The sequence below is a fragment of the Ranitomeya variabilis genome, chromosome 1, assembly GCF_051348905.1.
Source record: "Ranitomeya variabilis isolate aRanVar5 chromosome 1, aRanVar5.hap1, whole genome shotgun sequence".
In the NCBI taxonomy this organism is placed as follows: Eukaryota; Metazoa; Chordata; class Amphibia; order Anura; family Dendrobatidae; genus Ranitomeya; species Ranitomeya variabilis.
This window is the reverse complement of record NC_135232.1, coordinates 336,106,679-336,126,757: the sequence shown is the minus strand read 5'-3', so window position 1 is coordinate 336,126,757 and position 20,079 is coordinate 336,106,679. Positions and strand designations below refer to the sequence as shown.

Genomic DNA, 20,079 nt, shown 5'->3' with positions numbered 1-20,079 from the left:
ATCTATTATAATAGTAGGCTTACAATTGTCCTACATTAAAACACTTAATTCAGCTTTGACTATAATCCACATACATTTCCACACCTCAAGTTCATGTGCATTTCATAGACTATAATGGAGAGTGACCAGACATGTGCAGACACCTTTTCCGTAAGAACAGGTGACTCCCTCTTTCTAAAGATTGTAGTGATCGCCGTACTTGGTCCACCACCAAACATACTTGGCAGCTTTTCAGTCTTCATACCCTACATTTAATAGCTTATATTTCAGTTTTTTTGGACACCTCCTAAGACAGGGATAAGTGCAATCACATCAGGGCAGGCAGATTTCTATTAGGCGAAGAAAAAAATAGCCTCATTGCCCATAAGCAGATGTGGTGACTCCAACTTTAAAGGTGCACATACACATGGATTTTGCCCAAATAAAACTGTTTCGGCAGGATTAGAGAAGGTGAATGGTGATGTTCCGATTCCCCCCCAACAACAGGTTTTATGGCATCTTGAATTTCAACTCCTGCTCATTCACCCCCCTCGATCAATTGATCTCAAGAGTGATAAGTCATTGTCAGACATTGAGAGCAAGTGCACACTTCCCAAGACAAGAAACGGTCGTGCTGCATTGGAAACAATCGAGCACTAGTTTGGTATTGACAGATTTTTTTACAAAAGGAACCAGTTCTTTGAGAAATGTAATAAGTAGATTAGCCTGCTGAATTGAAAAGAACAGTCTCTCTAGCATAAAACCTTGCCATTTCCTGCACTTGTCTTGGTTCATAAAACTACTCCCTTTTAGGGTACCAGTAAGGCAAATTTTGGTCACACATCCACAAAAACATAAGCAAATCTAATGAAACTACAGTCCATACTGATTACAATACCACAAAGACAATATGTAACAATCGGAATACAAAGAGTTCACTTCTTTACCCTAAATGTAAATTAATATTTTTTGTTCAGCCCAATTCTTTTCAATCTCTCCCTCTTAGGTCTGATAGATTTTAATACTGATATTTTGTGAGAAAATGACTATGTCCATTGTGACATTCAACATATTTAAGTACTGAGGTATTAGTTTAAAGTCTGTGATCTGCACATATAGTGAACAATGATTACACTCATATAATGCCTTAATATTATTATTTCACATAAATAAAACATAATAATTTAGTTCAGCTTTTTTTCTCTAGAAAGCAGCATATTCTATGGATAACCTAATAATTTAATATAAGCCGTCTTGTGCTTTAAATTGTCATTAGTTCAGAAGACAAGATTCCTCTTCATGTATGTTCAGTCTTGTGGAACTGTGTTAGCCTTGACCCTCCACCATCAACCCTGCCACTTTGCAGAGATTTCCATATTTCCAAGCTATGATGATGGCGCGCCAACTGAAAGCAAGGCTTCTGTAATGCTTAATGATGTGTCACAGAATAACTAAAGGATGACCTTCATGTGTGAGGCATGGAATCGTGAAGGAGCAAGGAAGTTGTCTGCCTTATGCATTTCTATTAACTCCCAACATATTAGGCAACTGTGTTTAAGGAAACATGCGCATTTCTATATATTCTTTATCAAGAGAAATTAGATTTGTATGGCCAGTTCCACCTTGTGAGAACACACCATGACCCTTGGGCTGGCCACTGAAGACTTGCAGCATAGTAGTCCGTATTAAGACTGCGAAACACAGATGCATTACATTAATGAATGATAATGTGGGACCAGCTACTATGGGTTACAGCCTTATATTACGTCTTGAGAATTTTAATGTCCTTGCCCAAGCAGAAGCAGTCTACTCTCTCATCCTTTTTTAAGAAGTACTTTCATTAGCAGAGATTATTTTATCTTTGGTGTTACTTTAAGACAAAAAGGTAAATTCTGGGTAATATAGCGAGCAGAGGCTCTCTGGTCTTTCTTATATAAAATGTATCCACCCATTCTCAGATTCTTGAGTTCGCGAAGACCCAGTTTCAGGTCGAACAAGACTGTAATTTCTGCCTTTGTTATTGTCCCAAAATTCTTGATCCCCTACTTGATAGCGGACAGCAAACTCTAGTGATGAAGACTGTGGTTGGTCCAGTTGTGGAAGAGGAAGACGAAAGGTAAAGAGATCTGTGCCAGGATGCCCAGGTCCACCATGGCACAGACGAGCAGCGTATAGAGCATGTGTATCTTGGTAAGAGAGCCATTTGTTAAGAGAATATCGCACGGTGACTCTTTTTTCATAAGCCAGATCCAGAACTCTAACTGAACCCCACAAAAAACAGCTTTCACAGCGCATGCTCTGCAGACACACACGCTGATCCCATGTCTCTTGATCCCATGCACTTCGCTCCCAGCTTTGTTTCTCCAATGTTCCGCGCTCTACTATCCATGATGGGGATAAAGCATGCCGAGCTTCGCACCAACTCTGAAAAACAGCCAGAACTAGAAGTTAGGAATACTTTGATGTGTATTAAAAGCATCAAATATTAATAGTCCTGCTTATCTAAAAAGTGTAATTCCAGGCCATAATATGGAAACACAGGTGGTCATGCATAGGAAATAATATATTCATAGATTAAAGTCTTAAATGTGCTGGTCTGTATTGAGCTTACCAAAAGTTATGTTAGCTGGTATAAAAGCAGCCCACCCCCATCAGATTGTGGGGCATAATTCTGATTTGTATTGTTTCAAAGCGGCAATTTAGTAAGGAAAATATAAATAATAAAACCATATGGATTGGGTTAATGTGTGATCACATCAGCAACTATTCAAAGGACTAAAAAGCAGTTTGCGTGGAAATTTTCCAGAAAGGAAAGTCCCAGCTCAGTAATAAAAGTGCACGCTGTTAACCTCATGTGACTGACGTACTATTCTTGGAACTGTTAAAGAACCATCCAACTTTGATCTGAAGCCATTGCAGCCTGGAACAGAACACATACTTCATACTTATGGTTAAAAAAACAAGAAACTTTGTTCGTATTTTAACTAATAAATATGTTCCTATCCCTAAAAACACATAAAAATGTTTTTTAAGAAAACGCCACTCAGACATTAAAGTAAGATCAGTGGGGGTCTAGCAGCTGGAATCTTAAGGCGCCACGAAAATGGAGAAGCCTATGTATAATGACACACAGAGTCCTTAGACATTCGTGCTACTAGACCACACAGCATATGAGGTTTCCCCCTAGAAGCATATTGTACAAAGGAGCAACCACATTTTATTCTGGGGAATCCATTCAGAATCCCACAGAAAATAGAATAAAGAAAACCTGTTTGCAAAGTACAGTCTTCTATGCATGACATTTTACGCCACTTTACAACTAAGAGCTTGTTCAGACTCAAAATGCATCATGTGCATGACTCTGATGGATCATATTAGCTTTCACGCCTTATTAAATATTCTTTCATACTTTGGCAGAATCAATTGACAGAAAAGGTTGAGTATTAGATTGACAGCACATATGCATTAAAGCAATGAAGCGGGATTCACCATCTGTAAAATCATTCTTTTTATTTTCTTCCATTAAAGTTACATTTAATAGGCAAAGCAGGAGCTCATGTCCCACAAGCTTTCATTTTGCCTGTTAAATGCATTTTACAGCTGGGAGTGCAGTTTTTTTGTGATATCATTACTACTTTTATGCACAGGTGCTACAGACAGGGTAAAGCAAAGAATCACGGACACTAAGTCTGTAAAGTGTAAAACCATGTATGACCCCATGTGAGAAAAACCTAGTGCATTAGTCTTCCTGTGGTCGTGATGCAGAGCAATTGAGTAGGCTGTTACCAGTCAAACCTAGGCATATCTCATAGCTCCCTGCCTCTCCTACCATCCCTATATTGGTTCCACACCAATCGCCGAGCAGGAACTTAAGCCTTGTATATCCCTAGAGCTAAGCCCTGAATAAGAAAGGGGGATGAGCACTGATCAGTTTCCACTGTACACTAAAGAGAAGAAGGTAGACAAACAAGGGGAAAGCAACTTAGCTTGAGCAGAATCAGGGGTAACACCAAACATCCTCCAACATCCTCCAACATAAGAGAGGAAGGTAGCCAACTGCTATAGCTCCAAGTCTTCACAAGGGAAAATAGTGAATATCACGGCGACTCCCTGAAGCAGACTGAGAGTCTATAAACACCCAGGTTCAGGTGTGTCAATTAAAGCCGGAGGGAGGTTGCCACTGGGTCCAAAAGTCAGAAGGATTAAGAAGGTGTCTGCAATGCCAAACGCAGAGACCTTCTACAGCCAGATGCAGAGAGACTGTATGGAGCATCTGACACACCTGTGAAACAAAGCTCACAAAGATTGGTGGAACCGGCAAACCACCTAATGCTAATAGTGTTGTCCTGACTCTTCCCCTACACTAAATGTCAGGAGAAGGATGCCTATTAGTGTTGAGCATTCCGATACTGCAAGTATCGGGTATCGGCCGATACTTGCTGTATCGGAATTCCGATACCGAGATCCGATATTTTTGTGATATCGGGTATCGGTATCAAAACAACATTAATGTAAAAATGTGTAAAAGAGAGAATTAAAATAAAAAATATTGCTATACTCACCTCTCCGACGCAGCCTGGACCTCACCGAGGGAAGCGGCAGCGTTCTTTGTTTAAAATTCGCGCTTTTCTTTCCTTTACGTGAGTCCCGGCTTGTGATTGGTTGCGTGCCGCCCATGTGACCGGGACGCAACCAATCACAGCAAGCCGTGACATAATTTCAGGTCCTTCAGGATTTTAAAATTACGTTCCGGCGTTGTGATTGGTTGCGTCGCAGTCACATGGGCGACGCAACCAATCACAGCAAGCCGTGACGTAATTTCAGGTCCTTAAGGATTTTAAAATTACGTCCCGGCTTTGTGATTGGTTGCGTCGCAGTCACATGGGAGACGCAACCAATCACAAGCCGTGACGTCACGGGAGGCTGGACACGTGCGCATTTTAAAATGGGCGCGTGTCCAGCCTCCCGTGACGTCCCGGCTTGTGATTGGTTGCGCCACGATCAACCAATCACAAGCCGGGAGGCTGGACACGCGCGCATTTTAAAATGCGCGCGTGTCCAGCCTCCCGTGACGTCACGGCTTGTGATTGGTTAATGGCGGCCATGTTGCCGGGACGCGGACCAATCACAGCAAGCCGTGACGTAATTTCGTCACGGCTTGCTGTGATTGGTCCGCATCCCGGCAACATGGCCGCCCTGACCAATCACAAGCCGGGACTTCACGTAACCAAGTAAAAGCGCGAATTTTAAACAAACAACGCTGCCGGTTCCCTCGCTGAGGTCCAGGCTGCGTCGGAGAGGTGAGTATAGCGATATTTTTTATTTTAATTCTTTCTTTTACACATTTATATGGATCCCAGGGCCTGAAGGAGAGTTTCCTCTCCTTCAGACCCTGGGAACCATCAGGAATACCGTCCGATACTTGAGTCCCATTGACTTGTATTGGTATCGGGTATCGGTATCGGATTGGATCCGATACTTTGCCGGTATCGGCCGATACTTTCCGATACCGATACTTTCAAGTATCGGACGGTATCGCTCAACACTAATGCCTATATAACATGCCCAATCCTTTATTTCATAGGTACTTAGCTGCCACCAGAGCCTATTCCTTTCTCCGTACTAAGAAAATGCACACTTGGCTGAATTAGGTGTGCATGTATATTTGGTGTTTTTTTTGACTGAGGTGTATTTGCACATTTACAAAGCAGGACAAAGCTACAAAACATATCTAAGTACTTGCTTCTGCACACAGAGATTTTTTTTCAATGGATAAACCATACCAATCTCCATAAGGCCCCCTTCACACTTCCGTGTTTCCGGTACATGTGGCATCTGTTTTCACACATACTGGAGACACGCACACCCATTATAATATATTGGGCTGCTTACATGTCCGTGTGACCCACAGGTAGACATGTCTGTTTTTTTCTGGCAGCACACATGACAACACATACCACACATGTACACACAGATGACATACGTGTGTAATCCGTGTGTCATCTGTGTGAAATGTATTGGAATAAACTGCACAAGACAAATGATACATTTTTAGATGTTAGATGTGCGAAGATAGATATAGACATATAGATAATTAGATGATAGATAGATAGATATGGGATAGATGGAAAAAAAAATAGAACAGCACCACAATTACTCAATTACAATGATTGCCAGGCCTCCAAACAACCATCCAGTTTGTAGAAAGTATACAAAATATGAAAACTGAGGCAGCACGCTCATATAGATGCAAAGAATGTAGACTTTATTTAAAAAGATGGTTTGAGAAAGGTTCTGTGAGCCGAAATGTTGCCATCTGGGATAAAGAAAGTCCACATTTTTGGCATCTACTGTATATTAAAGTGCTGCCTCCCTTTTCATATTTTAGATCAGGGGTGGGGAACCTCAGGCCCTTGATAACCTTTTTCTGGCCCCTGGGCACCGCAGTACTTAGGCCGGCAGCGGTATTTTAATGGTCACTGGCCCATTCATTTTGTTTTGCTCTGTGACCAAGCAGTGGTCACGTCATTACTGAGAGCTGAGGCGCAAGCAATGAAAGATTACATCCGGTCACCAGTGCTAGAGTCAGAACATACTTTGTGGGCAGAGTTAGAGCGCAATTTGTAAGGCCCCCGAATGAAGCTATAAATATCCATATGACCCTTGGCAGAAAAAAAGATTCCCCACCCGTTTTAGATAGATAACTGTGAGATATGTAACTTGTGCCTGGCGTGTGTCGCTTACTGTACATGTATTAACCTAATAAATAAATGAATGGAAAAAAATGCCCTAGGGTCTCCTCCATTTTTGGTAACCAGCAAATGTAAAGCAGACAGCTGTCAGCTGATATTATCAGGCTGGGAAGGTCCATGGTTATTGGGCCCTTCCCAGCCTAAAAATACGAGCCCGCAGCCGCCCCAGAATTGGTGCATCACATGAGATGCAACAAGTCTGTCTGCCTGGTACATTGGCAGTCTGTATAATGGAGTGTGGTTGATGCCAGCTGTGAATTGTAAAAAAACATAAAACATTTAGATCAAACTCTCGTGTTAGTAATAGAGAGGTTTATATCACACACCCCCATTACTAACAAAGTAATAAAAAATCACACAAAAAATATGTTACAGTGGCTTGCGAAAGTATTCACCCCCTTCAATTTTTACCAATTTTGTTACATTACAATCTCTGTTTAAATATTTTTGTAATCCAATGTGTGTGATACATCAGCGCTACATAGTTTAAGTTGGTGAAGTGAAGTGAGAAAAAATTCAGGCATAAAATAAATGTATGCGATTAAATAACTAAAAATTGGCATGTGCATATGTATTCACCCCTTTTGCAATGATTACAAACAAACAGGTCACAGGAGAGGATGTTACCTTTAGTAGCCATTGAAACCCATTTGTGTCAATTTCTGTGCATGTTATCAGGCCAAAATCACCAGGGTATGTAAACTTTTGATCAGGGCCATTTGGATGTTTTGGGTTGTCATTATGATTTAAAAAAAGAAAACACAGACAGATGTTAAAATCTTGGCTAAGATGTTGACTAACCGCCTAAATAAAGTAATAACGACAATAATACATAGGGATCAATCCGGGTTTATGCCCATTAGTTCTACAGCACATAACCTCAGGCAATTGTTTCTCAATATGCAGGTAAAGGCAGATAATGTGGGTTGGAGGGTTGTGGTGTCTCTAGACGCTGCTAAGGCGTTTGATAGTGTGGAGTGGAGGTATTTGTGGGCGGTCCTGAGGGCTATGGGTATTGGCGAGAAATTCATAAGTTGGGTGCAGCTGTTATACGCGTCTCTGAGAGCTAGGGTACGGGTGAATGGTCTTTTGTCTGAAGATTTTCCTTTGTATAGGGAAGCGCGGCAGGGGTGCCCTTTGTCTCCTCTGCTGTTTGCGATTGCTATAGAGCCTCTGGCGGCGGCGATACGGAGGGATAGGGATATAAAGGGTTATAGATATGGAAGTCATGAAGAGAAGATAGCCCTGTACGCTGACGATGTATTATTATTTCTGGAAGATGCGCAGGAGTCTTTGAAAGTGGCTATGCATAGCATTACTAAATTTGGGGCTCTTTCGGGACTATCTATTAACTGGGACAAGTCTGTCTTGCTCCCCTTGAAGGTGGTGGCTCCTCTGACTGTGGATCCTGTGATTCCCTTATGGGTGGTTTCTGAGTTTAAATACTTAGGTATTATAATTTCGGCGATAGATAGATAGATAGATAGATAGATAGATAGATAGATAGAAGACTATGTGCGGCTCAACCTGATTACTTTGCTTGGGAAATTTCAGCAGAAAATTGGGGCCTGGAAGAAACTATTTCTGTTGGTGGCAGGTAGAGTCAATCTGATCAATATGATACTTATGCCTCAGCTCCTCTATATACTGCATAATGCTCCAGTGTGGTTGGCACAGAGCAAATTTTATAGAATTAAAACTCTATTTAGGGATCTGATTTGGAAGGGTGGACGGGCGCGCATCAAGTTAGAGCATTTGCAGAGATCAAAGGACGAGGGTGGTTTGGTGGTCCCTAACCCCTGGATATCTACTATAAATTGTCTAAGGGTCACTTCCGTCTTTCTGTCTGTCCTTCTGTCTGTCTTTCTTTCTGTCACGGAAATCCCAATCCCACTGCGGACCGACGGTGCTCATTCAGAAAAAAACTTATCCACATGTATAAAAATAAGAGAAGGAAGAGCACTCACCGTCCGTATATTAAGTCCGATCTTTATTAAAGTGGCTTCACAATGAAAAACAAAGCATGGCAGGGAGAAGCAGTGGAAGGACGATGGCCGTTTCGCGCTCCTGCGCTTCAACGGGTCCGGACCCGTTGAAGCGCAGGAGCGCGAAACGGCCGTCGTCCTTACACTGCTTCTCCCTGCCATGCTATGTTTTTCATTGTGAAGCCACTTTAATAAAGATCGGACTTAATACACGAACGGTGAGTGCTCTTCCTTCTCTTATTCTATATACTACGTGGGCTGTGCTATATACTACGTGGCTGTGTTAAACATTACGTGGGCTGTTATATACTACGTGGGCTGTGTTATACACTACGTGGGCTGTGTCATACACTACGTGGGCTGTGTTATACACTACGTGAGCTGTATTATATACTGCATGCGTGGGCTGTTATATACTACGTGAGCTGTGTTATATGCTAAGTGGGCTGTTATATACTATGTGGCTGTGCTATATACTACGTGGCCGGCCGCGAACAATCAGCGACAGGCGCAGTGGCGCGGGATTTGAACCACGCTTCGCTAATTGGTTGCGGTTGGCCGAATCCTGTGTATTCAATGTATTATTCTAAAATCTTCATAAATAAACTACATACATATTCTAGAATACCCGATGCGTTAGACTACCATCTAGTATTATATAGCATCTGAATGTCAGCATATGGTGGGCTGGGGAGAATCTAGACAAAATACATCAGCTGGGATAATCACTGAATATATAGTGGGGAAGGGTCCATTGGTAGCTAGTTTGGAAGCGGGTAGATTTAGATTGAACCAAGAAAAATTCCCAACCAGAGTAATGATGGGGAAAGTTTGGCAGAAAATTAAACAGTAGAGGGGGTGACAGAGTTTACGCGATATGCGTCAATTTGGTTTGACCCTAGAATGATGGAGCTCATGAGATTGCAGGGGATTTGGTCAGTGGAGGCGCATTGGCATTTGGTTCGTGTCTCAGTTGTTCAAAGGTGGTGTTATTAAAACGTTTGAAATGCTCAGGAATGAGTTTCTTCTGAGCCAGAAGATGTTTTTCCAGTATCTACAGCTGAGACATGCCCTAAATAAACAAAACGAAGAGTCAAGTGTGATTCTGCAGTCAGATGGTTTGTTGAATCTCATAGGACCTCGGGGGAACACGAGGGGGTTCATCACTTTGATGTACAGGGGCCTGTTGGACACTTTTTTACTGAGACATCCATTAATGTTGAGGGAAAAATGGATGACAGGTCTGGGTCCTTTATCGGAGTCTCAGTGGGAGTCCATAGTACAATATATTGCCAAGGTTTCTTTAAGTGAGGCTAAAAGGGTGTCACAGCTATATTTAGTCTATAGAGTTTACAGGACCCCGTTATGGATGATGAAGGCAGGTCTGAGAGGAGACTCAAATGTCCAAGGTGTTCTGAGGAAGGAGCCGACCTTCTACACATGATGTGGTCGTGTTCACGCCTTCAGCTCTTTTGGGTGAAGGTCCTTAACTTGATCAAGGAGGTGGCAAGAGTAGATGTGGTGCGTAAGCCGCTGACTTGCCTTCTGGGCTGTATGGATGATATTGCTACGGATGAATGTGGAAGGCTGACTATTGCAAGATTGCTGTATGCTGCTATGAAGCTTATTGCGATGCATTGGTTAGATGAAAAACCACCAGTCAGGAAAGAGTTTGTGAATAACAGAAACTTTATTGTTCTCATGGAAAGGAATATATATGTTGAGAGGTCAACATACAAAATTTGAAAATGTGTGGGGCGGATGGATGGATTGTCCGGGTGTGGCATCTGCTTAGCTGTTGCAGAGCAGGTTGGGAGTCAATGAAAATACCTCTGCAGAAATTGTACTTGTGTGGCTGAGCTTTTGTAAAGCGGTGTATAAATTTATCAAGAGGAGATGTACCAGTTTGATAATAAAGGATATTGAGATGGGGTTTGGGGGTACTAGATAAAGGGGCTAGTTCATGTTAAATGAAAATGTATCAATCTGCTGTGTAATTTTGGTATCTGTCTGAAGTTTGTGTTAGACTGTATTACATTTTTGATATATGCCTTAAAAAAGTGCTTGATTAAAAAAAAAAAAGAGAGAGAGAGGAAACACGGTAGTTTGACAATAAATGGCTTCATCCAACCACTAACCATGAGTGGGGAAAAAGTTTTGATGTTATCATTCATATTCTCTGAAAAAAGGCCAAGAAAGCAAAAACTCTGCTGGGGTATGTAAACTTTTGAGCACAAAACTGTACATTTATAATGTGGTGGTATGTGTAAGTTGAGCAAAGTACATCAGCATATAAAAGTATGTTGTGCCAACAGGGTAAAATCAAATTTTATGAATTTGCCCTCTCTGAAGCAATCCTTAATGCAAAGGCCAGGTTTCACAACAGTAAATTAAGTCTTTTCGGATCCCCCTCTTGGACAATACTCTGCACTGTTTTTGCGATCTTCCCATCTTTGCTGTTTGGGGAACCTCTGCTGGAAAATGTTGACCTGGGATGATATGGGCTCCATCAGTTTCAGAAGTACTGGGACCCGCATCTTCCTGAGTGCCAAACATTAGGGCCTTGATGACTACCTCCTGAAACGGAAGGAAGGTCCTCGTATTTACTGCAGATCAAAACAGCAGAAAAGCATTGTACAGTGCCATCTGTTTGTACAATGTACACGGCAAACTTTTTGTACCATAATTCAGCTTTTCTCATTGCACTGTGTAGTTTGAGGACCTGATCTGAGAGATCTACTCCCCCATGTACTTATTATAATCCAAGGCACAATCTGGCCTTGGGACTTGTGTTGTGGTACCTCGGACAGTGACAGGGGAGCTGTTAGCACCTAAAAATCTGTAATTTCTATACTGCATTCTATTCCGGTATGTGACTGCATACAAATGCCACACAGATGACACATGGATGGCCAATGGAAAACCACACAGATAGTAAAAATGGATGTCTCAAGCATATGTTTTTTTTTAAGCGGGCGTATGAAGGGGGCCTAATACAGAGCCTAATAGAAGCTAGTTTTAGGACCAAGATCTGGAAGACAGTATTTAAAGAGAATGTTTCACCAAATTTTTTATGTTGAACTGGACACAAGATGTAATAATGGCTACAGAAGAGAGTCAATATTTTGCTTTTTCTTTTGATTTTACTTTTAAAATATTGACTCTCTGCTGCAGAAATATTATCAATCAAAATATTTGGCACCTAATGAGTTACCTTTTTGTGTTAAGTCCAACTGGGTGTTATGGGATAGTTTTCATCTGGAGCCTGTACTTCTTCTCCCAGTATGATGCTGACTAATCATAATCAGGCAACAAAATGCACAGAAAAGAAGAAAACGCCCCATCATACATTACAGCAGATTTCTCAGTGTGTGAGATCTCTGATCTCCTGGTCTAACCTCCTGCATGAGTCAGCGGGGAAGGAAGGGGCAGTGCAGCCGAGTTTAGCTTTGTCACATTACAAACCCTTCAAACAGCTTTCCTGATTATTGAGTGTGTCAATACTCTCATTTATGTCTGCTGTGCTCAAGCAACTTCTAATCACTCTGCAGTGAGATCAGGGCTAGCACAGGAGCATCCTTCCTGTTTTGCACTACTCCTGTGTGAGATGTAATGACACCCGCTCGGCTCTCACTGCAGTGGGTACAAGTTGAGCACAACAGACTTTATGGGAAAGTGTCACCAGGTTTTTCATAATCCATCAGAGAGCAGCATGATGTAGATACAGAGAACCTGATTCCAGTGATGTATCCATGTGTATAATTGATGAGCTGTTTGCAGTCGTTTTGATAACAGGTTTATCTGCTGTAGATTTACCAGTTTTCTGAATGCTGAGCTCTGTGTAACCCCTCACACCAATGATTGGCAACTTTCTGTGTACACTGTGCATAGGAAGAAAACTGCCAATCAGAGGAGAGAGTATTCAGAGCTCATAAATATGGAGGACTACAGGTCAGTAGGTTTACTAGTCTTCTAGAGATAATCTTTGATAAATTAGTGATTTTATCAAAACAACACCAAGCAGACTAGTCAAATACACTTTGCTGGAATCATGTCCCTGTCCCTACATAATACTGCAGTCAGATTACGTGGCAAAAACTTGGTACATTTAATTGTGATAGTGAGACTTTGAGCTCTTTTCTCAGGACAGGCAGTGTGGGGAAGGGGCAATACAGCAGAGGTTACTGTGCTATGTGACAGCTAAACTCAGGTGTGCTGTCCCTCCCCCCACACTGACTCATGGAGGAGGTTAGACCAGGAGATCAGAGCTGTGTCATCACATCTCACACACTGAGAAATCTTCCAATGCGACTGGCCGCTTTGGGGTTAAAAGTGACAATGCAGGTCCTTCCTATAATGGTCCCAGGTGTTGTATACAGCAGTCAGGCATCACAATCATTCTTGTTATGTGTTGACTCTAAGCTCTGCCAGTGAGTGATAAAATGGAAAGATTTTCCTATGGTACGATGGTACTAACTTTGGCACCCGTATCTTTTGCATTAATTTGCAGGAAAATGACAGATTCCAATATTCTTTTTCACAGCGGTCACATATTTGTGGATATAAGCAAAAGTAGTTAAGAAAAAAAATGATAAAAATCAGCACATACCACGTCTTCCCTGGCAATGCAAGAGCCTCCAAGTTGTTCCAGCAGCTCCTTCTGCAGCCGATAGGTGACATGTTGAGGGATACAAGGAAGGTCCTCCCGTCTGAAGTGGCGGACAGACTCTAGCTCCAATCCCAATGCATCAGCAAAGCGCACTCTCTTCCTAGTTTCTGGACTACGGTGTCGTTCTACCCGAGACACGCGCAGCGCGGGTGCGGATCTGGAGCGCCACCTGCGAGGGGCAGTCTGGGTTTTCACTGTACAGGAAAGACCAGGGCAGGATGGCCCTTCTTCTTCCTCATCGTGCTCCTCTAAGCTGGGCCTGGCTGTGCGGTAGTAGGCTCGCTCATACAACCCGGCTATATAACTCAGGTTTCTGGGGATGTCCCCGCAGGGAGGCCGAGAAGGACGAGACATTCTGTGTAACAAGCTATATTGCTTGTGCCATGCTGCTTTCCAGTGCCCAACTCACACCCCTTAACTGCCCAGTTCTTAGCCCTCTGCTGCCCCAGCTCTCACCTCTCAGCCCTCTGCTGCCCAGCTCTCACCTCTCAGCCGTGTGCTGCCCAGCTCTCACCTCTCTGCTGCCCAGCTCTCACCTCTCTGCTGCCCAGCTCTCACCTCTCTGCTGCCCAGCTCTCACCTCTCAGCCGTGTGCTGCCCAGCTCTCACCTCTCTGCTGCCCAGCTCTCACCTCTCAGCCCTCTGCTACCTAGTTCTTAGCCCTCTGCTGCCCCAGCTCTCACCTCTTTGCTGCCCAGCTCTCACCTCTCTGCTGCCCAGCTCTCAGCCCTCTGCTGCCCAGCTCTCACCTCTCAGCCCTCTGCTACCTAGGTCTTAGCCCTGTGCTGCCCAGCTCTCACCTCTCAGCCCTCTGCTACCTAGGTCTTAGCCCTGTGCTGCCCAGCTCGCACCTCTCAGCCCTCTGCTACCCAGCTCTCACCTCTCTGCTACCCAGCTCTCAGCCCTGTGCTACCCAGCTCTCAGCCCTGTGCTGCCCAGCTCGCACCTCAGTCAGCCAGTGTCCTCTCTATCACTGCTGTGCTCCATCAAAGCCTCCCGCATCCCAGCATCATGCAGTCATCTGGACCAATACCGTATTGCTCAGAGTAGAGTGGCCGCCCCCGCTCCAGACCGTGCCCACCCCTCCTCCTGTCCGCACAGCAGATTGGAGCGGAGCTGCAGGGCGGAGCCTAACGCAAGGTGATCTGTACAGGAGCAGACATGAGGAAACCGGAGACAAGAGTGGCGATAACCGGCATACTCGGCCCAGTGCCCGCCAATGACATTGCATGTGAGGAGAGTGCCGCTCTACGCTGCCCGGAACATAATGCTGCAGTCTGGAGCAGCCCGGCAGAGGAGTACACGCGGCGCCGCATGGCCGGAGCTTAGAGCGGGGACATGCCCGGCCGCTCTGCCGGTGGCCGCACAGGACACTGCAGCAGAACTTGTGACCGTGCCGTGAGTGGTCGGTACTGTACGGTGAGGCGGCTGACAACTGGACGTAAGCTAGAGCAGCATGCCGCCCACCTAATCTACACATTACGGTATGGCGGCATTTTCTTCTCCCGTGCGCCTGGCTGCTCCGTCCAATCAGGAGGCGGCCTCTCAGGCTGTGTGGACGTCATCGGGCGTCGCCATGACAGAACCGGAAGTGATTTCGGCTGAAACCGAAAAGGGGAGAAGAACGGAGCGAGGTGGAAGAGAGCAGCATGAGAGTGGCGGCAGAAGGCTACGGGGGCTCCCCCAGCAGCACATGACTGGTGAGAGGCTGCAGGGTCACATGACTGGTGAGAGGCTGCAGGGTCACATGACTGGTGAGAGGCTGCAGGGTGGGGGTTCTGTCACCACCTCTATACAGGGGCTGCTGCTAGCTACGTGCTGCCCTCCAGCACAGCAGCAGGGGGCTGCACACTGAATGGTAAGACCCCCCAACCTGGGCCCCATAGCCATCAGTGCAGACTGACCCCTCAGTCCATTCACACAAAATCCCTGTAATGACGGTATGGTGGCTGGAGCGGGAATCCTGTATTTAGCCAAGGCTCCCACTGTACCAGAACTGTGAGAATGAAAGGGAATGTATCGCCAATGCATGTACCTTCCGGCTATCCGCCCGGTAAGGGGGCTGGCATAGTAATCACCCTAAGCAAAGCCAATAGCCCCTTCAAGGGTGTCACAACCTGGCAGCGGAGGAGAGGGAGAAGCTTCCTTAGGGGTCAGCATGTTGCCCAGTGCTGCAGTCATTGTCTATGGGATTTATTTTACTTATACAGGACCTTCATATTCCGCAGCGCTCTTCAGACATGATCATCACTGTCCCCAATGGGGCTCACAGTCTAAAGTCCCCAACAGTATGTCTTTGGTGACTGCTCACAATAACCGAGCAATGAATGTAGCAGAAGTCAAGCATGTGTTCCTGAGCTCTCCCCTCTTTCTTGCAGATGCTATGGATAGGGGATATTCCCGGAATGGTAAATTATCTCTTTAATCCCCCATCATTCCCAGCTTTTGGTGGTCTTAACCATCGTTGCATTTGGCTCAGTAGAGCAAACTCTTTATCGAGCGGCCCTGCTGAGTGTTATCCATAAGGAAGTCTAATAGCCTCCCCAGCGTATAATGAAAATAAGGAAATACTGTATCTCTGTTCTGGAAATCCCCTGTAATATCTGCAGTCGCTATGTTCTTTTTCTATTCTAGAATGTACGTGTATTTTATCTTTCAGAAAGCCTGGATGGCGCAGTCGGACCCAAGAACCCGCCCCCTGGTGGAAGACTTTGTACGGTATAAATTGTGCCAGCGAGGTCTAGTACCAGAACCAAACCAGCCTGCATCCTGTCCTCTACATACAGCCATGAGGGCTGCTGGGGACGAGTTTGAGGAACGTTTCCGGCAGGCTTTCAGTGAAATCTCTGCACAGATACACGTGACCCCTGGCACAGCATATACACATTTCGCGGAAGTGGCAAGTGGCCTGTTCCAAGGTGGGGTGAATTGGGGTCGTATAGTAGCATTTTTTGTCTTTGGTGCTGCACTTTGTGCAGAGAGTGTCAACAAGGAGATGGCCCCTCTTCTGCCACGGATTCAAGACTGGATGGTGACCTACATTGAGACTAACTTGAGGGACTGGATGCTGAGCAATGGTGGATGGGTGAGGCTTGCTTTTACACCATAAACACTTTGTATAAGTGCATCTCCTGCTCATTTCCCTTACGTTCTGTACGACTTGTACTAATGATGGCACTTTGTTTCCATTTCCTCCTTAGAACGCGTTTCTGGCTCTCTATGGAGATGGGGCTATAGAAGAAGCACGACGGCAACGTGAAGGAAACTGGGCTTCGTTGAAGACTGTACTGACTGGGGCAGTGGCTCTTGGGGCTCTTATGACTGTGGGAGCTCTGTTTGCCAGCAAGTGACACCCAAAGCAACAGACACTAAATGTCCATTGCAAACAGTGTGCTTATCCATGCGCAACCAGCGGCGTGTCTGAAGCTGAATGGCATTGTTTCTCGGTATATGTACATTAGGTGTGAGTGTGACTGTTTATTATCGCTGTGCATGTTGTTCGGAGTTGGTACACGGCATGTCTGCAGCCATATATATATATTTCTGTGCATGTGATGTAAATTTGTTCTGTGTGGAAGCAATGCTTGTGTGTCTGGTGCCTGTGATGCTTTGTGTATGGAATAACGACCTGGATTGCTCTGTATCCATTTGTGTCTGTGAGCAGTGCAGGTATTTATTGCTTTTTCTTGCTGCTGGTCATGTACACTTTAATAGAACACGTGGGAGCTTTTTCCTCTGCTGCAGTAATAAAGTTGATGTTTCACTGTTGCCCTTTAATCTAGAACAACAGCTTAGGCTTGGTTCACATTGACATTGCAGAGGCTTTACTGGACCAAGTAGTGCAGCACGTTGCTCTATTTTTAGTTTCCGGTAAAATGATGGAAACTTGAATAAACGCCCTTGTAAGTCAGTGCTGTTCGTCATCTGACAGATCCGTTCCTGGCATAGAATTAGTTTTTCTGCTCCTAATTCATAGCGTTTATGTGAACCCAGCCTAACCAATGGATTGTTCATAAATGTGTGTTTCATTGATTGTCAAACCCCTTTGCATATTAGCAGGTCTATTTTTGTTCTGCAGTTGGGAATATCCATAATATGGGAATCTTAAGTTTATGGTTCGATATGTCACCCGCCCCGTCATCACCTGGTCCAAATATTTGTTTTTATCAGTCCTAGTTTGACAAGCCTGCTGAGGAGGAAGCTCCCACCTAGGTCATTCTCTCATAAGGGAACAGTGGCTTCCTTCCCTGCAGAACACTATTACAAAGAAAATCGAAGCAAATGTTATCCATGCATTAAAAATTCCTGAGCCACAACTGTCTGCTTGCTGTTTAGTTACTTGCTGTCTCTTACGCCACCTATTGAGTTGTGGGCTTCCATAAGAAATTAAGGGGTTTGTGGATGCTTTATTTATAGAGAGCTGCTGTGCCTTTTTTTTTTCCCGACTCCACTCCAAAGGCAGATTTAGTGGTTGTGGCTCAGTGTGTTTAAGCATTGCATGTGCAGAGGATTAATAGTAGATTTTGTCCCTTCTACACTAAAAGCAGTACCGTATTCTCGGCTTCTGTGCTGGTGGTAAAGCCAGCATCATTTGGATTTGTGAAATGTCTGAAAAAATTAATTAGCCAGGTACTGTAATCCTCCTGACTCTTATCTCCAGGTAAAATCCACAGCAATGTCATTCATATGTGGACTTACCTGTACAAAACAAGATGCATGCAGGATACATTGTAAGTCTGGTTTCACACGTCATTGTGTCCAGTACATGTGTGTTGACCGTTTTCACACTTACACACAGGCACATTGAAATCTATGTTTCTGTGCATATGTCAATGTGTCCGTGTGACCCATATGTAGACATGTCCATTTTATACTGGCAGCACAAGTCACAAAACGTCGTGCACACTCATGACACACTAGGATGTCATCTGTGTGACACGTATCGGCACCTGAGAAGCAGTGATGCAGTAAGCCCTGTTCCTCGGCGCCGGGTGCTGAACACTGCTCTCATCAGTCTCCCTTGCTCTGCCGGTGTTCAGCATGAGCAGGGGAGAATGATGGGACTATTACTCCTAGCAGCCTACACCTGCTGCCACTAATAACAGTGAGAGCAGGAGCAGCTGATTAGAGTATTCACCACCCGCAGTCTGCGCTATAAATAAAAAAAAAAAATCCGGTGTGGGTTCTCCTGTATTTTCTATAACCAGCCAGGAAAAACTCAAAGCTGGGGACTGAAACCCTCAGCTGTCAGCTTCAGCAAGGCTGGTTATCAAGAATAGCGGGGTAGATGCACCAATTCTTGCGCTTTGCCCGGTATATTTGTGGAGTTGATGTCGCCTTTGTATTGTCTGGTGATATGACGCCCAAGGCTTAGTAATGGAGAGGTGTCTATAAAACCTATCCATTAGTAATCCTATAGTTATATGGTAAATAAAGGCACAAGCCAGAATAAAGTCCTTTATTTGAAATAACACAAAAGTTTTCCATTTTTATTTAAAAATAACAAAAACAGTTTTATACTCACCTAACGCCTAATTCCATTGAATCCCTCGTCTCCTGTAATAAGATAAAAATTAAAACAATATCCCTCATGTGTCCATTGTACTGTCCCACGCCGTGATACATGTATGGGGATAAACAGTTTTCGTCCTGGATGATGCCAAGATGTGACTGTCCAGGCTGACAACCACTGGTGAATGAGCTGCTGCAAGCGCAGCATCATTGACCAGTGGTGACATCATCGAAGTTACTGCTGGTCAGTGAGGCTGATTTCCCAGCCGGGCTGAACTGTAGTGAACTCAGCACCGTGGGAAAAAGTCAGTGATGAGGTCACTGCAGTTCAGCCCGGCTGGGAATGCAGCCTCACTGACCGGCGGTAACCTCGATGATGTCACCACTAGCCAATGATTCTGCGCTTGCCGCAGCTCATTCACCAGTGGTTCTCGGCCTGGACAGTCACATCTTGGCACCGTCCAGGTTGAAAACTACTTATTCCCCAGAAATTGATTACAGAGTGGGACAGAACGACTGACAGGTGAGGGATATTTTTGTTTTATTACAGGAGACGAGGGATTCAGTGGAATCAGGTGTTGAGTATAATTGTTTGGTATTTTTAAATAAAAATGGAAAAGTGTTTTGTTTTATTTCAAATAAAAGACTTTATACTTGCTGTGTTGTTATTTACCATATAACTATGGAGTTAGTAATGGCTAGGTGTCTTATAGATGCCTCTCCATTACTACTTGATGTCTCCAGACAATACAAAGGTGACATCAACCCCACAAATATGAACCCCACTTGCCACCGTTACAGGGCAAGAGTCAGGCATCTAATAGATGTCAGAAAAAAACAAGAGTATTCAGCTCACCCATAAAAGTCCAAAAGTGTGGTTATAGCATCCGAGCAGGGAAAAGACGTCTCCGCTGTAACGTGGATGAAGCACCAAACAAAGCAAGATTTCCAGCTCCAGGAAGAAAATATAAAAATACTGTATCTTTATTCCAGAATTTAAAATAGCAAAGGCTGACAAAAAACCACCGGAGAAAAGATCACACGGCAGTCATGACTGAACGCGTTTCGAACACTATGTTCTTAGTCCTCAGTACGTGCTATTTTTGCCATTTTAAATTATGGAATAAAGATACAATATTTTTATATTTACGTCCTGGAGCTGGAAATCTTGCTTTGTTTGATC

At 44.2% G+C, this 20,079-nt stretch overlaps 2 protein-coding genes across 3 annotated transcripts; one reads left to right on the top strand and one right to left on the bottom strand.

Moving 5' to 3' along the window:
• Window positions 1–1,119: 1,119 nt before the first annotated feature.
• On the bottom strand, window positions 1,120–14,675 carry PPP1R3E (protein phosphatase 1 regulatory subunit 3E). The gene is made up of 3 exons (XM_077299325.1): window positions 13,966–14,675; window positions 13,326–13,921; window positions 1,120–2,403 (listed from the first exon to the last, which is right to left on the bottom strand). Exons 2-3 carry the CDS (start codon window positions 13,737–13,739, stop codon window positions 1,909–1,911), a joined length of 909 nt encoding a protein of 302 aa, XP_077155440.1. The 5' UTR covers window positions 13,740–13,921; window positions 13,966–14,675; the 3' UTR covers window positions 1,120–1,908.
• Window positions 14,676–14,680: 5 nt separating this feature from the next.
• BCL2L2 (BCL2 like 2) lies at window positions 14,681–17,701 on the top strand. 2 transcript variants are annotated; one of them, XM_077299356.1, is made up of 3 exons: window positions 14,681–15,085; window positions 16,045–16,470; window positions 16,586–17,701. In XM_077299356.1, the coding sequence occupies exons 2-3, from the start codon at window positions 16,054–16,056 to the stop codon at window positions 16,733–16,735; spliced, it is 567 nt and encodes a 188-aa protein (XP_077155471.1). In that variant the 5' UTR covers window positions 14,681–15,085; window positions 16,045–16,053; the 3' UTR covers window positions 16,736–17,701. The 2 variants fall into 2 exon arrangements, with proteins under 2 accessions (XP_077155471.1, XP_077155476.1); XM_077299361.1 differs by having other exon boundaries at window positions 14,681–15,112.
• Window positions 17,702–20,079: the final 2,378 nt, after the last annotated feature.

Bases quoted from the DNA above. Each gene is read 5' to 3' on its own strand.
- BCL2L2 (XM_077299356.1), top strand. From the start codon at position 16,054: ATGGCGCAGTCGGACCCAAGAACCCGCCCCCTGGTGGAAGACTTTGTA. The intron at 16,471-16,585 runs GTGAGGCTTGCT...TTTCCTCCTTAG, and splicing joins TGCTGAGCAATGGTGGATGG to AACGCGTTTCTGGCTCTCTA.
- PPP1R3E (XM_077299325.1), bottom strand. From the start codon at position 13,739: ATGTCTCGTCCTTCTCGGCCTCCCTGCGGGGACATCCCCAGAAACCTG. The intron at 2,404-13,325 runs GTATGTGCTGAT...GCTGTTTTTCAG, and splicing joins GCATTGCCAGGGAAGACGTG to AGTTGGTGCGAAGCTCGGCA.